At 36.9% G+C, this 13,149-nt stretch overlaps 1 protein-coding gene across 1 annotated transcript; it reads left to right on the top strand.

Annotated features, from left to right (window-relative positions):
• Positions 1-2,012: 2,012 nt before the first annotated feature.
• Positions 2,013-10,213, top strand: LOC135222474 (oligoribonuclease, mitochondrial-like). The gene is given in 5 exon segments (XM_064260561.1): positions 2,013-2,054; positions 3,849-3,949; positions 4,541-4,575; positions 4,578-4,665; positions 10,025-10,213. Coding segments are annotated over 5 exon segments (390 nt in total). The 3' UTR covers positions 10,149-10,213.
• Positions 10,214-13,149: the final 2,936 nt, after the last annotated feature.

Below are 13,149 nucleotides of genomic sequence, written 5' to 3'. Positions count from 1 at the left end.
GTTTCTGATGAGTGGTGGCTCCTTGCAGTAGTAGTGGTTAGGACCTGTTAAGATAGGGACGAACTCCCTTTAACAGGATCCGACTTGGATTCTACCACACAAAGGGATCATATATCCCAGTGGTAGATCCGAGAGTCTTTCAGCATCAGGTCACGTCCTAGCTGTAGCTCTCCAGGCAACGCAGACTCAGAGACAGTATCAATGAAGTCTTCTGCCTGAACAGGTAAGAACCAAGGTTATTTATATCCTACAACATCAGTTGTTTCTTATCTCTCCTTATTACTTTAGCTGTCTCTTACCCTCCACCAAGGGTGCCAATCAGCTAAGTATATATCTGGCAGGGAAGTTCATGTACAAAAATTATATTGTTAAACTACAATAAAGTTTTGTATATATACTTTACCTGGCAGATATATACGTCTAATGGCCCACAGCCTCCCTCAGGAGACAGGTGAAAGAAAAAAAATCTGGCTGGAGGATAGATTGGTTCATACGCCCGCCACCCAGCGCCGGGTAAGGTAGACCACCTGACCTACCTGTCGCGTGTGCCGCGAGATTTGAAATTCTGTCGGAACGTCGGAGACTATAGCTAAGTATATATCTGCCAGGTAAGTATGTACAAAACTTTATTGTATTTAACAATACATTTTTCAAAATGTCTGGAGGATTTTTGTGTCGTTGAAGAGGGGTTCTGGAGAAAGCTCAAAATATTATCAAGCGGTTTGTGGATATGTAAATCTCCATGAGGTTTGTTCAGAGTGGGGCATGCTTCTCCTCTGGTGGCAACTGAGTGGAAGCCATGCCTAGACAAGTAAAACTATGGGCTGAAGCAGGTGAGCGGGCATTGGACACCTGGACTCAGATGCCTCCAAAGAAGTGCATTCAGCTTGAGCTGAATGCTTGGAAACCACGCGTTCTAATACTGTATTACTTCTACTCACTGGTTTAGATCCGAACTGTCATGTTCAAATGATACACAATAATTACACACTGGATGGCATTCAGCCACTAGGCACTCAGCCCTTTTACACTCAGGCACTGGACACTTACCCGGGATGCTCAGATACGTATTGGGCACTCAAATACTGACCGATTATACACTGGGCACTTGGAACACTATTAAAGCAGAGCTGCAAGAGGGGACCAGACTGTGCTCTTGCTCCTTAGTACACTTACGAAACAAAGAAGAATTGTCTTCCACTGACAAACCAGGCTTTTTCAATGCCTTGATACACCAGAGTAGGGCTTACTTTGCCATTTATACACACCTGTGTATAAGTTGAGGGCATAAAATATCGTATGGGCGCCTTTCCAGTGGCTGCCTAACAAGTCCTGGGACTGATATTCAACAGGCTCGTTTGAGGGGGGCCATCTACCCACTGGTGGCGAAACCCCACTGACATCCCTTGGACTGCCAGTTTTCTTCCAATCAGGGCCAGGGGTGGGGTTTAGCAGGGACCTTGGTCTAGGAGCGTCGGTGGGATGGATAGCCACCTCCTCCACTGCTGCACTTGCTCTAAAACTAGTGTTCACTTTGTTCCATAAGGACTTTCACAGAAGTCCCAATTTGGGCCACTGTGTTCACAATAGACCAAACTTTTCGTCTATCCGCACCTTGAGACTGGCAATGGCACTGGGTTCCGAAGAAGGGAGCCGGGAATTGGAGTTGAAGGGAAAGTCGAAGGACTAGTAATGGGTGAAAACAGTCAAAAAATGCGTAAGTTATGGTTTATCATCTTTAGGTGAACTCACCTGACTAGTAGTATTAGACTCAACTCTAGCAGCTGCTTTCCTACTCCTGTCACATTTAAGTTTAATTAAATGTGATTCTAATGACTGCCATTTTCCCCTTGTCCCAGCCTTTAGATTAATTGCAAGAAAGAGTTAAAAGAACAAACTTGTCCTCCACATGAATACAACACACAGTATGGGAGTCATGTTTAGCAGAAGTCAGTCTCTTTTGACAGCCTTTGCTGCAAAACCTGATACTGGATAAACTAGAGTCTGAGATAATGCAAATCAGAAGTCAAAATCAGATATCAGTCAAAGCTAAGGTAATGTAATTAGTGTTACCAAAGCAATTGCAATACGACGCCCAACTGGTGAAAAACCACAACCATCCGATGATCAAAAATTCCAAGAGCTGCTCAACCACCATGTAACATCATTGACTGGCAGAAACTAATTTGATCCCATTAGCAAGTACTGACACACAGAACAGAGTGCTACCGCAATGTCCAAAATGTTGAAAATTTCAAGCTGCCTTAGAGTAGAAACTAATTGCTATGTAATTACTTGGTAGGTTACTATTATTATTTATGATATAATTAAGTTTTATATATACTTACCAAATAATTACAAAAGCAGAGCCCTCCCTCCTCCCATGCATGGACATGAAGGGCACAAACAAATTAAAGCTCTTTCCCCGAAAGTGGGCTGGGCTAGTCACCCACAGAAACAAAGTAGCACTACAGAGAATTTCAAAATTTAAGCTGCTGTGCAAGTTGAAACTTTAGCTATGGAAAGTATGTAAATATAAAACTTAATGTAAAAATGACATATTGCTGCAGTGTTTAAAAATACTGCTTCCCTAAAAATACTTCTACCAGATCTTTGCAGTTCACATCTATCAAACTCTTTTGCTAGCATTCTGCATTTTTTTTTCCACTATTCCTAAAGCTAGTGTTTGCATTTTTTTTCCACCATTCCCAATTGACACATTTATCTGCACATGTCCATTTCTGGTTCCATTCATAACCACTTCCCATCTCACAACTTTGTACTGTGCCTAAATTGCCATGTCTTTCTCTCGTCTATCATCACTTCCTCCATAAAGATAAAACAAAAATGGAGATAACAAACTTTTGTCTGGGCCCACTTAACACATCATAACATGCACTTTAATGTCTAAATAATTCATCAGTGGATTATTGCCTTCATTAAAGCTTAATTGCTCCTAGCAAATTAGTACTCTTTTTACCATATACGAATTGCATATCATATCTATGTTCATGTCTTACAAATACAGCTTTTTCTTTTTACTTCCCAGTCTTCCCAGTACTGCTTATGTTACAAACACAGATCCACTCACCCTCTTTCCTGTTAATTGTATCACTTTCTCCTTTACACTATGAACAGTCATATCTCTCACCAATTCCTCTGAATCTTTTCCTCATCTGGAAGGATGACACCATTTTTATGGTATGGAGTAATATTGTAATGCATTAGCTTTGGAAAATAGGTTTTAGCTTCTATTTTGCTCCAAGGTATTTAGCAAAGCAACTTGGACTTCTGCATCTTCTTGTTGGGATGCCCCAAAATTTTCTCACCACAATTTAATGTCCCACCCAGCAAAAACTCAAGTTTCTGGTATGACTTCTCAGGTTTTAATTTTAACCCTTACAATGAAGGAATGATTTGGTATGTAACTGTTTGTGAGCTAGTGTTTCAGCTGGGCTCAAGTGAGGCTTTATTAAATAGAACTGATATGTTTTGCTTTTTATACACTGAGCTTTTTGACTGACTTACTCTGTAATAATTGATGAGTCACGTTGATGTATGGATTCTTGCAAGTTTCTTTTTGTTAACCTAGTTTTCCTCATAGAAATATTTGATATTTTTAGCTTACAGTATTAAATTATTATTTTTTATATCAGGTGTACTCTTTTCAGCATATATGTAATCTTGGGCATATCCTTTTTTAGCAGCCTTTTTTTTTGCAGTGTGCTGCTAAAATTGAAATTTGCAGTTTGCACTAATTTTGTATCATAAACAAAAACAATAAGTTGATTTACAAAGGGTATGATATAATTCAATACAGTAGTTTTACTATTTTTTTTTTTATTTAGTCAGGTTTGACAGAAAAATGCCGTAGTAGTAAAATCAGCCTTCAAGCAGGAGAAGATCAACTTCTGCAGTTTGTAGCAGAGCATACAGAGAAAGGTAAAGTGTTTGTTGAGGTGTTTTAATTAATTAAATTTTAAAGTAACTAATTTATTACTTAATTGTGGTGATAGAAAAAGTAATTTAGGTTGTGAACCCTTTCTGTCCTGTGTTTGAAAATTAATTCAGTTGATAGGGACCAAGGAAAAAATAGGTTGGGGTTGTACAATGGGGGTTGTATGGATGAAAGGGAGACAATTATGGTCTTCCATCAACTTGTCTGTAGGTACAAAGATGATTCTTACTTTGCATTTAGTGTATTGTAATGTTAGATGTCTTAGAGAGGTCCTTGCAACAAATTGTAAACTATACAAGATCTGCTATGCATAGTACTACAGGTGTGGTAAGTTGAAATTTTGCTCTAATAAAGATGGGTTTCTTTAAATGAGCATTAATTATCTTGGTTGTCTTCTATATTAAGTAGCATATGTAAGTAAAAGGATAGTATAGATTTATGTATTAGGAAAGGAGTAATTATGCAAGATATTTCTTGGATTAACATTATTTCAGTTGAATCGTACTTGCTAATAGAATTTTTAAAGTTTCTATTATTTAAAGTTAATTTAAATGTACTGTACTGTACTGTACTGTATTTCAGGAAAGCTCCTTTGGCTGGGAATTCAGTACATGCTGACAACGTTTTCTGGATAAATACATGCCAAAATTGATGAAACATCTTCATTATCGTATTGTAGATGTATCTACTGTTAAAGAATTATGCAGGTATGTTACATAGTTGAAGGTTATATGATGTTTTTATAATTTGATGCAAAGTATTTTAGCTTTAATTTGTTTTAGTAGTACTGTATTTGTTTGGTTGAATGTTAATGGTTAAGACATTTTGGAAGTAGTAACTTAAACAGCTATTATTTATGTATCCAGTATTTTCACTTAAATGACTTACCAAACAATTACGTAGCTGTAAACTTTCTTACCTGGCAGTTGAAAATTCAAAATTTTTTGGTGGCAGCAAACGCTGCCGCTGTTAGTGCAGGTGATAAGGGACCCACCCCCCACTTTTGGGAACACCCCAGACTGCTGAGGTAACTGTCATCAATTTTTTTTCTGCTGGCCACGAAAGTGAACATCATTGCAGTGGTTCTCGCAGTTGTTTTTTCGTCGATGTTGCGGTTTATCTTCATATTTGATGAAGTACTTTTTTCGGTTGTTGTTTTTGTTAGCTGCTTTTTAGCTTCCATTTAGCTAAATAAGGTCTAGTATTAATATGTAGGACTTGAGTTCGTCAGCAGTTAGGTTTTGCAGCGAAGACTGTAAAACTAGGATGGCTAAGCTGTGCTATGAGCCCGCACTCCAAGTGCGTGAAGTGTAGGGGGTAGGAATGTGGCAAAGACTCAACTTCCTCTGAATGTCAGGACTTAGATGATCAGGCTTGGAAGAACTTTTAATCTCATTTAGAGAAGATGGAAAAGTATAGGAAGAGAAAGGCAGCTCGTAGGGCCAAAAGTAAGTCTAATACTATTTAAGCAACTCCTTTGCTCTTAGAGGCAAAGAAGTCTACTTTTTCTTCCCCACTTTTTCTTTTTTTCCCCACTTTTATCTAAACATATCTCCTATCATTAGTCCTCTTACTTCTTTGCCACTAACTCCTGTCCTGGTATCCAATGCTTCCAATCTTAACACCATTGCCAGCTTGGAGTCCAAAATGGATAAGAAATTTGAGTGTTTGGCCAAATCTCTTATGGATTTAGAGTTGTCATTTTGTGCTTTTGTCAAGCAGTCGACCAGTACCAAGTATAGTGAAGTGCCTGGTGTCAGTGTTATGTCTGAGGAGGTGGCTATCAGTCCCCCAAGTCCTCCTAGACAAAGGTCACTGTCTCGCTCCCCCACCCCCGCATCCGGAGAAGACTACCAGAGGTCGTTGGGGAAGACTTGGGGAGGGGGGTTTGCCCACAGGCTGTCACCAACTCTGTCGAGCCTGTCGACTCAAGGGCTTTGACTAAACGCCGTTGGAAAGGCATAGATGTAAGTACAGTGTAGTTTTCATATAACTCAGAAGTCTTGTCGCCTGAAGAGAAGCAGCAAACTCGTGTTGTGGTCTCTTGCCCGCTGAAGATACATGCTTCATTCGCAGGTTGTTCGACTCCTCCAGTGAAGAAGTCAAAGGAGCTTAGGAGTCCTACAACCCATCTTGTAGTTTTGCATCTGATCAGTTCATTCAGGATTCAGCCATTTGACATCAGACAGTCAGGATCATTCTGGCAACAGACATATTCTGGCACTAAAGCGCTCGGATCAGCGTACTTGCTTTCAGGCTGTCGACTCCCTTCAGAGCTTGTTGAAAGGAGTTTGACTCGTTTGCCTCCACCTACTTGAGTTGCTTCGCTTGCCAGTCGATCGTTGTATTAAGAAGAGTTCGATTGCCACTGCTTCGACTTCTACACCTAGTACTCAACAAAATGATTCATCTTTGGGATCCTTTAGGCAACAACTTCAAGAACTTGTGGGTTTTCAGTCCAGGCTTAAACATTGTAGCTATGCTGAATTGTGTTGCATAACATACTGATTGATATATAGTATTAGGTTTTTTGTTATACTTTCCAGGTTCAGAGCATTTTATTACTAGATATTACAGTATGTATGTACTTGCTAATGGGCCATGAAGTTAAGCAGACCTTTGAGTATGATTGTTAATCTGCTGGAGTAGTATGCTTGTAAAGTAGGAGGAGGCTTGTAATTGACATGTTAGACAGTCTTTTAGTATGATTGTAAAGTAGTAGAAGGAGGCTCATAAATAACTGTAACCATCTTAGGTTTCTGAGTTTTTGTTTAACATGTTAGACAGTATTTGAGGAACAAGAAAACTAAACTCACTTGTGCACACATATGCTCACTCTTTCTCTTTCCTTCTGAAAGTTGCAGTTGACCGCCTCTATTCGTGGACTCACAATTCACCGCCTCTATTCGTGGACTCACCAATTCAAAGAATTTTTTCTGTGGAACCTATCTATAAATTATTTGCGGGGAAACTTGCCTACTCCCAGATTTTTCTGAGGAACATATCTATTAATTATTCGCGTATTTTTGCATTTTTTCGTAGAACTATCCTGTATTTTCATATTATTTACTGTAATTACATTATTAACATTAAATTTTAATGTATGGCAATACAAGCAGTCCCCGGTTATCGGCAAACTCAGTTATCGGCGATCCAGTTTTATGGCAGTCGGTGATTTATGGCACCATAACAGGCTGAGTTCCGGTTATTGGCGCCATAAGGCCTTATGGGCGCCATAAGGCCTTATGGTGCCATAATATAACCAAACAGAGATGCCATAATGTTGCTTATGGTGCCGATAACCGGTTATCGGCACTATAAGTCGCCAAGTTTCAGTTAATGGCGGTTTTCGCTGATCAGCACCCCCTTGGGAACGAAAAAACCTGCCGATAACCGGGGACTGCCTCTACTAATAATAGTTAACTACAGTACAATTAGTGATAAAATTAAATAATAAAACAGAGTACAGTAATATTAAATAAGATTAAATAATATATACATAATACACTGGGTACCTGCAATAATATAATAATAATACAGTAATAGCTCGAATTTACAAGAGTTTAGGATCCTGAACCCCTCGTGCAAGGCAACGATTCATGTAAGTTCGAGGTCGGCCAATTTACGAAAAAAACACATCAATGGAAAGAGGAAGATATGCAAATGCATAATGTGAAAGAAAAAAAAATCTAAAAATTTCCCCTACCTTCCCCAAGAAGTTGAAAAAGGCTATACTGTAATTCAATTAAAAGTTAGCTTAATACATTACCCTTAAAAAAGAAATAAATGGTCAATGTAAAAGTAGAGTACAGTATCATAAAAGGTACTGTATTTGCCACATTACTAGTCCATTTACAGTAGATACGTAGGAATACTAATGTTACCCCTAGTTCATGGGATGCCATTTTCTTTTTCACTCACAGAGGAAAAGACACTTTCGTTGCGCCTCTAGGTAAACTTCATAATACACAGTCATGATACACAGTTCATTGAAATAAAGAAAACATTCACGTAAAGTTCGTTGAGGTTAAAGGTAAAATTCAATTCAAAATTATGTACTGCACAGGTAAAACATTCAGAGAAACAACAAGTTGTAAAAATATGTGCGATCGCTAACTACAAATAAGAGAGAGAGAGAGAGTTACATATGTCCATTAAGAATATTGGACTAAGAGAGAGAGAGACAAATACATATGTCCATTAAAATGTTGGACTGTAATACAAATTTTCCTTGCCAATTTTTTACTTAAAAGCATGAAAACTTATAAAAATACTTAAAAGATTAAACAAACACCTTCCGCAGGGGTATAATCTTTGAAAAGTGCAGTAAATTTGCGAATGGGTATCACATCTTGTAAAAGTACACTAATGTACATGCTGTAATTACCTTGTATCATTTATGCATGTACAAAAATAAAAATAATAAATTTTTCAAACAGATTTTTACACATAAAAGCATGAAAACTTCAAAATTATACTACATCAAAAGTTAAACATAACATTCTGCAGGGTTTCTCGAGGATTTCGCAAATGTCGCTTGTGTGAGAAAAAATCATGTATGCCATTTAGTTAGGTTCCAATAAAAAGTTTGAGTGTCTGCGAATTCGCAAAACTCAAATCGCGTAAGATTTAGGTATTGCTGTAGTAAGATTAAAATCGTGCTGGTACTCACTGGTGATGAATGTTGATTATAGATGATGATGATGAATTAGCTGTGCAGTCCCTGAATGACAAAGATATGGCTGCACAACAAAGTAGAGGAGTTACATCTCTGAGGGCACCTCTTCCCCTTCTTCAAGAGCTGCTTTGTCAGGGATTTCATGAGTCTGCATCATGTTGAAGGTACTTGTTCATTTTCATGGTGTTATGATAGGACGTCATGAGATCATTACTTAAGACTCAATTTGAAAAATTAAGTGGTAAGATTTCCTCCAAATGATCCCATGCCTCTATCATAGTTTCAGCTCCTTGGCTTTCCTGAGATTTTATGCAGGTCTTGAAATTCTTTTAAATTGTACTCCATCAGAGGGATTGAGAGTGCATGAACAAGGGCAGAGAGTTATTCTACACTAAGGGCCATCGCAAGGTTTCTACCATCTTCATATTCCTGCCTAATGAAGAAGACAGCACTTCCTGTCACGCCATAACAGGCTGCTTCTTCATGACTTTTGCCCTCTCTTAATATTGCAACAATGTCTACGTTCTCCTAGAGTTTCATAATCTTCTTCTGGTGCTTTAGACTTTTTGCCAGAAACCTTAGACGTAGCAGGGTGGTTTGGAAATCATCTTAGGGCATTATTCCAAAAAATATGCATCGTTTCCGTAGTAATCAACTAAATCACGCACAACCAAGAGATATGAGCTTGGGCAGAGATCTTGTGTCATTTGCCTACATCATTAGTGTACACATACATATGTACATAGGTATAGTACACAGTATTGCACATATTGATATTCTGTGTACTCTGTACATTTTATAGATATGTACAGGTAGTCCCCGGTTAACGGCAGGGGTTCTGTTCCAGCAGCTTGATAAGTGAAAATCACTGGTAACTGAAAATTTGCTATATTTTTGGCATATCAGCACTGATAACTGATTAATGACACCTCTGTAAGATATGTATTGGCCCCAATACTCCTTTACCTGCGCTGATAACCGGAAATCAGTGTATTTCAGCACTAAACAAGCACCATGAAACCAAATCGCCGATAACTGGGACTGCCTTTATTGAAATTTTTTAATGTGCATTTTGTTCTCTCTCTCATCTCATGAATTGCGTACATACCAATGTTTCCAGTAAAAAAAAAAAAATGTGCATGGCTGAATACATAGGGGGACTGGGTTATTTTCAAACAATTGTAAGCCATACAGTATGCATGTATATTTCCAAGAGTAAAATGTTTTTTCATTGAGCTGTTTCTCATCCCTTAATAAAAATTAAGTCCTATTGATAATCATAATCATTATTCATACTGGGTAGTGCAGTATTTTCATTTTTTGTGAAAATGCAAGATACTTTGACTAATTATTCATAGCTCTGATTTCTTTATTAATTTTATTTCCAGACGCTGGTATCCAGAGGAGTTCACAAATGCACCCTCCAAGAAACTCTCCCATAGAGCTCTTGATGACATAAAGGAAAGTATTGAGGAGTTGAGATATTACAGATCAGCAATATTCAAAAAGTAATGTGCACTCTTCTAAATATATCTGGGGAAGATTTGTATTCTTTTTGAAAATAACCATTAAAAGTTGCGAGTGTTTTATTATTTATTTTCACTTTTATGAAAACATTAGCTGTCTCACTCATGACAGTATAGTATAATTAAGAATATAATAATTATACAGTTATGTATAGATTGGAAATAGACTTATATATATAATGTCACCTTAAAAGATATTAAAATTGCATGTTAAAATGTATGAATTGCCAACCATCCATTATTTAGAAGCTTTTATCATGTTGCTAATGTTTGAAAGCATCTTCACGAACTTATTCCACTGGCTTATTATTAATAATATCATGGCTTTATCATCTTATAAACCACAATACAATGGATGTACTGTACGTATATAAGTTTTTTGGGGAAAAGCATCATATGAAGGTATTGCATGGAGATGGTAGCATGGCTAAAGCAATTTCTCTCAAACCATTTTTATTCTCATATTTCTTATTCCTCTTCATTATTATGACTTTAAAGAATAAGATGGATTCTACTGGCAGTGACAGTGGATTTTATATGGAAAGTCTAACTGTTTAAAGATGAACTATGATAATGATTATTATTTAATAGGGTGTTAGTTTTTTCCAGACCTCTGAGTCTCAAGTAGACTCTTTCTCGGGATGGTTCTCAGGGATCAATCCTGAGAAAAAAAAAAAAAAAAAAAAAAAAAAAAAAAAAAACAAAAAAAAAAAAAAAAAAAAAAAAAAAAAAAAAAAAAAAAAATTAGATTTTATTTGAGAAAAAAACCCGTCTTATTTAAAAAATTTATGATTTTATTAATTGAAAAATCCCTGCTTTCCGCAAGAATATTTTTCATTTCTGAACTCCGCAGATAAATAGATCTTTGCTGGGTCCAATTTGGGCACTCAACAAGCAAATGCTGTACTGTCATGGGTATTTGACATCTGTTACATTTCACTGGGTCAGCATGTGGTGTTGACATCAAGTGACCATGTGAGAATCTTGTGTGATATATGTTTTGGTCATCTTTATTCCTATAAAGATGTAATTTTTTTACTAAGCCTTCTGATAACATTGTGAGGCATCTTTGAATGGGCTTGTTTTGTTAAGTAATAATATTTAGTAATCAGTGTAGTTGGCTCTGACAATGAATAATCCACTATGCCAGAGAATTCATTTGTATGAATACAACAATTTAAAATATTTTAATTGTATCCAAAGAATTAAGTTTTTAATAATGTATCTGAGGCACTTTTTTACAATTTCACAGATGATTTAAGAACAGTTTTAAAATCAAAGATCTGCAGTGACATTTTTCTGTGCATTATAAGTGGGCTATTGCAAATCTGAATAGTGTGTGGAATTAGTTGTATTTCATAAAAAGTAACAATGAAATAGCAATAAAACTCTTGAACTACTTCTCTGAATTGTTGGGGGTAATTGGGTTGCGTTATATACAGGCAGTCCCGGGTTATTGGCGGACTCTGTTAATGGCGATCCTTGTCTAGCGCCATAAAATTGACAATTTTCAGCGGCATAATGTGACGAGTTCCATTATCAGCCCAGATAATAGAGTTACGGCACCGATACATAACAATCCTTAGCTTGCCAACTAACGTTCAGTTATGCCTGCACAGTTATAACTGCACAGTCGGACTGTGCAGGCAAATCTTCGCTACTATCGATATAGGCCGTTTCCAAAGTTCTCCTTAGGAGCCATGGCATCAACACATGATGCTCTGGCTGTAATTAGCTTGCTGATATCGTAAAGAAATCTCATAAACGTCAAGTAAGATGTCCAGTGAAAGTGTAGTTGATAAAAACTAATTAAATACTCCCATGTGAATTTGTAAAGTTTAAATTTGGCCCCAAGGACTATCATAATGTTTATTGAATATTTTATGGATGAAGGAAGAGTTCCATGGAAAGATAATTAAGATCGTAATCATTTGCTTTCGTTTCAAAGATGACGCATACACTAGGCCTAATATTTTTTTCTATTTCATTAAAAGGGGTTAATACTGATTTGTTTTCGTTTAAAGATTTACTTTCTCATGACATGTTTTACAATGAATGAAAATCCTTAGTTTTACTACTGTCTTCTCATGTATCATTAGTCTGTTCTTTAGTCTAATTTCATATAAAAGCAAACTTCTTTGAGATGTAAGTAATGAAAAAACACACAGTCCAATTTTGTTGATTTTGTTTCTTCAGAAAGTAGAATATTATTTTGTTCTCAATTTAAAAACGAATTACATACATGGTGCATAATCATGAATAGAATGCATATAGGCCTATTTCTTGTTTGACATTATTTTGCCATAATAAATATTTATTCTCAGAGAAAAACTATCTCGCATACATGGTTTATAACTACGAATAAACACACACAAGCTTTATCTGTTACGATAGCCTTTGGATTTGACTTGCCATAGCAAAATCTCATTCAAATAGAAGGTTTAAGTGAAATCTACAAGACATTCAAGAATGATGCTGCTACTTTCAGCCTTCCATATACACTATGATGTTTCCCGTGGAAAAATGGCAAAATTATAAATTATATTATTCTGACTTCCGTATCAATTATTAAAAACAAATAAATCCAATATATCATCAATTTAGGTATAAACACTTTTCTATTTAATAAAACCATCTCAATGTTCTAATTAGTAAATGTTATCTGTCCGTGGACGGATAGCGTACTGAGCCAAAAAAGTTACCTCCACCACATAAGTTGCAATGCACGTGCAGCCATTTAGACCGAGGTTCAACGATTGAGATGAGCATTTACTCAGGCTGCCTGCGCAGGCCAGAAAAACTGTGCAGGTTGTCCACACTAATGTTCAGTTATAACTGCACAGTCCAACTGTGCAGTTAAAACTGCGCAGGCATAACTGAACGTTAGTGGCGGGCTTTACAGAAGTGCCATAAATTGCCGAGTTTCGATTAATGAGATTTTCACTTATCAAGCCCACTGGCACAGAACCCCCACCGATAACTGGGGG

This window comes from Macrobrachium nipponense, chromosome 3 (assembly GCF_015104395.2).
Source record: "Macrobrachium nipponense isolate FS-2020 chromosome 3, ASM1510439v2, whole genome shotgun sequence".
NCBI classification, from domain to species: Eukaryota; Metazoa; Arthropoda; class Malacostraca; order Decapoda; family Palaemonidae; genus Macrobrachium; species Macrobrachium nipponense.
This window is presented reverse-complemented; position numbering and strand designations above follow the sequence as displayed.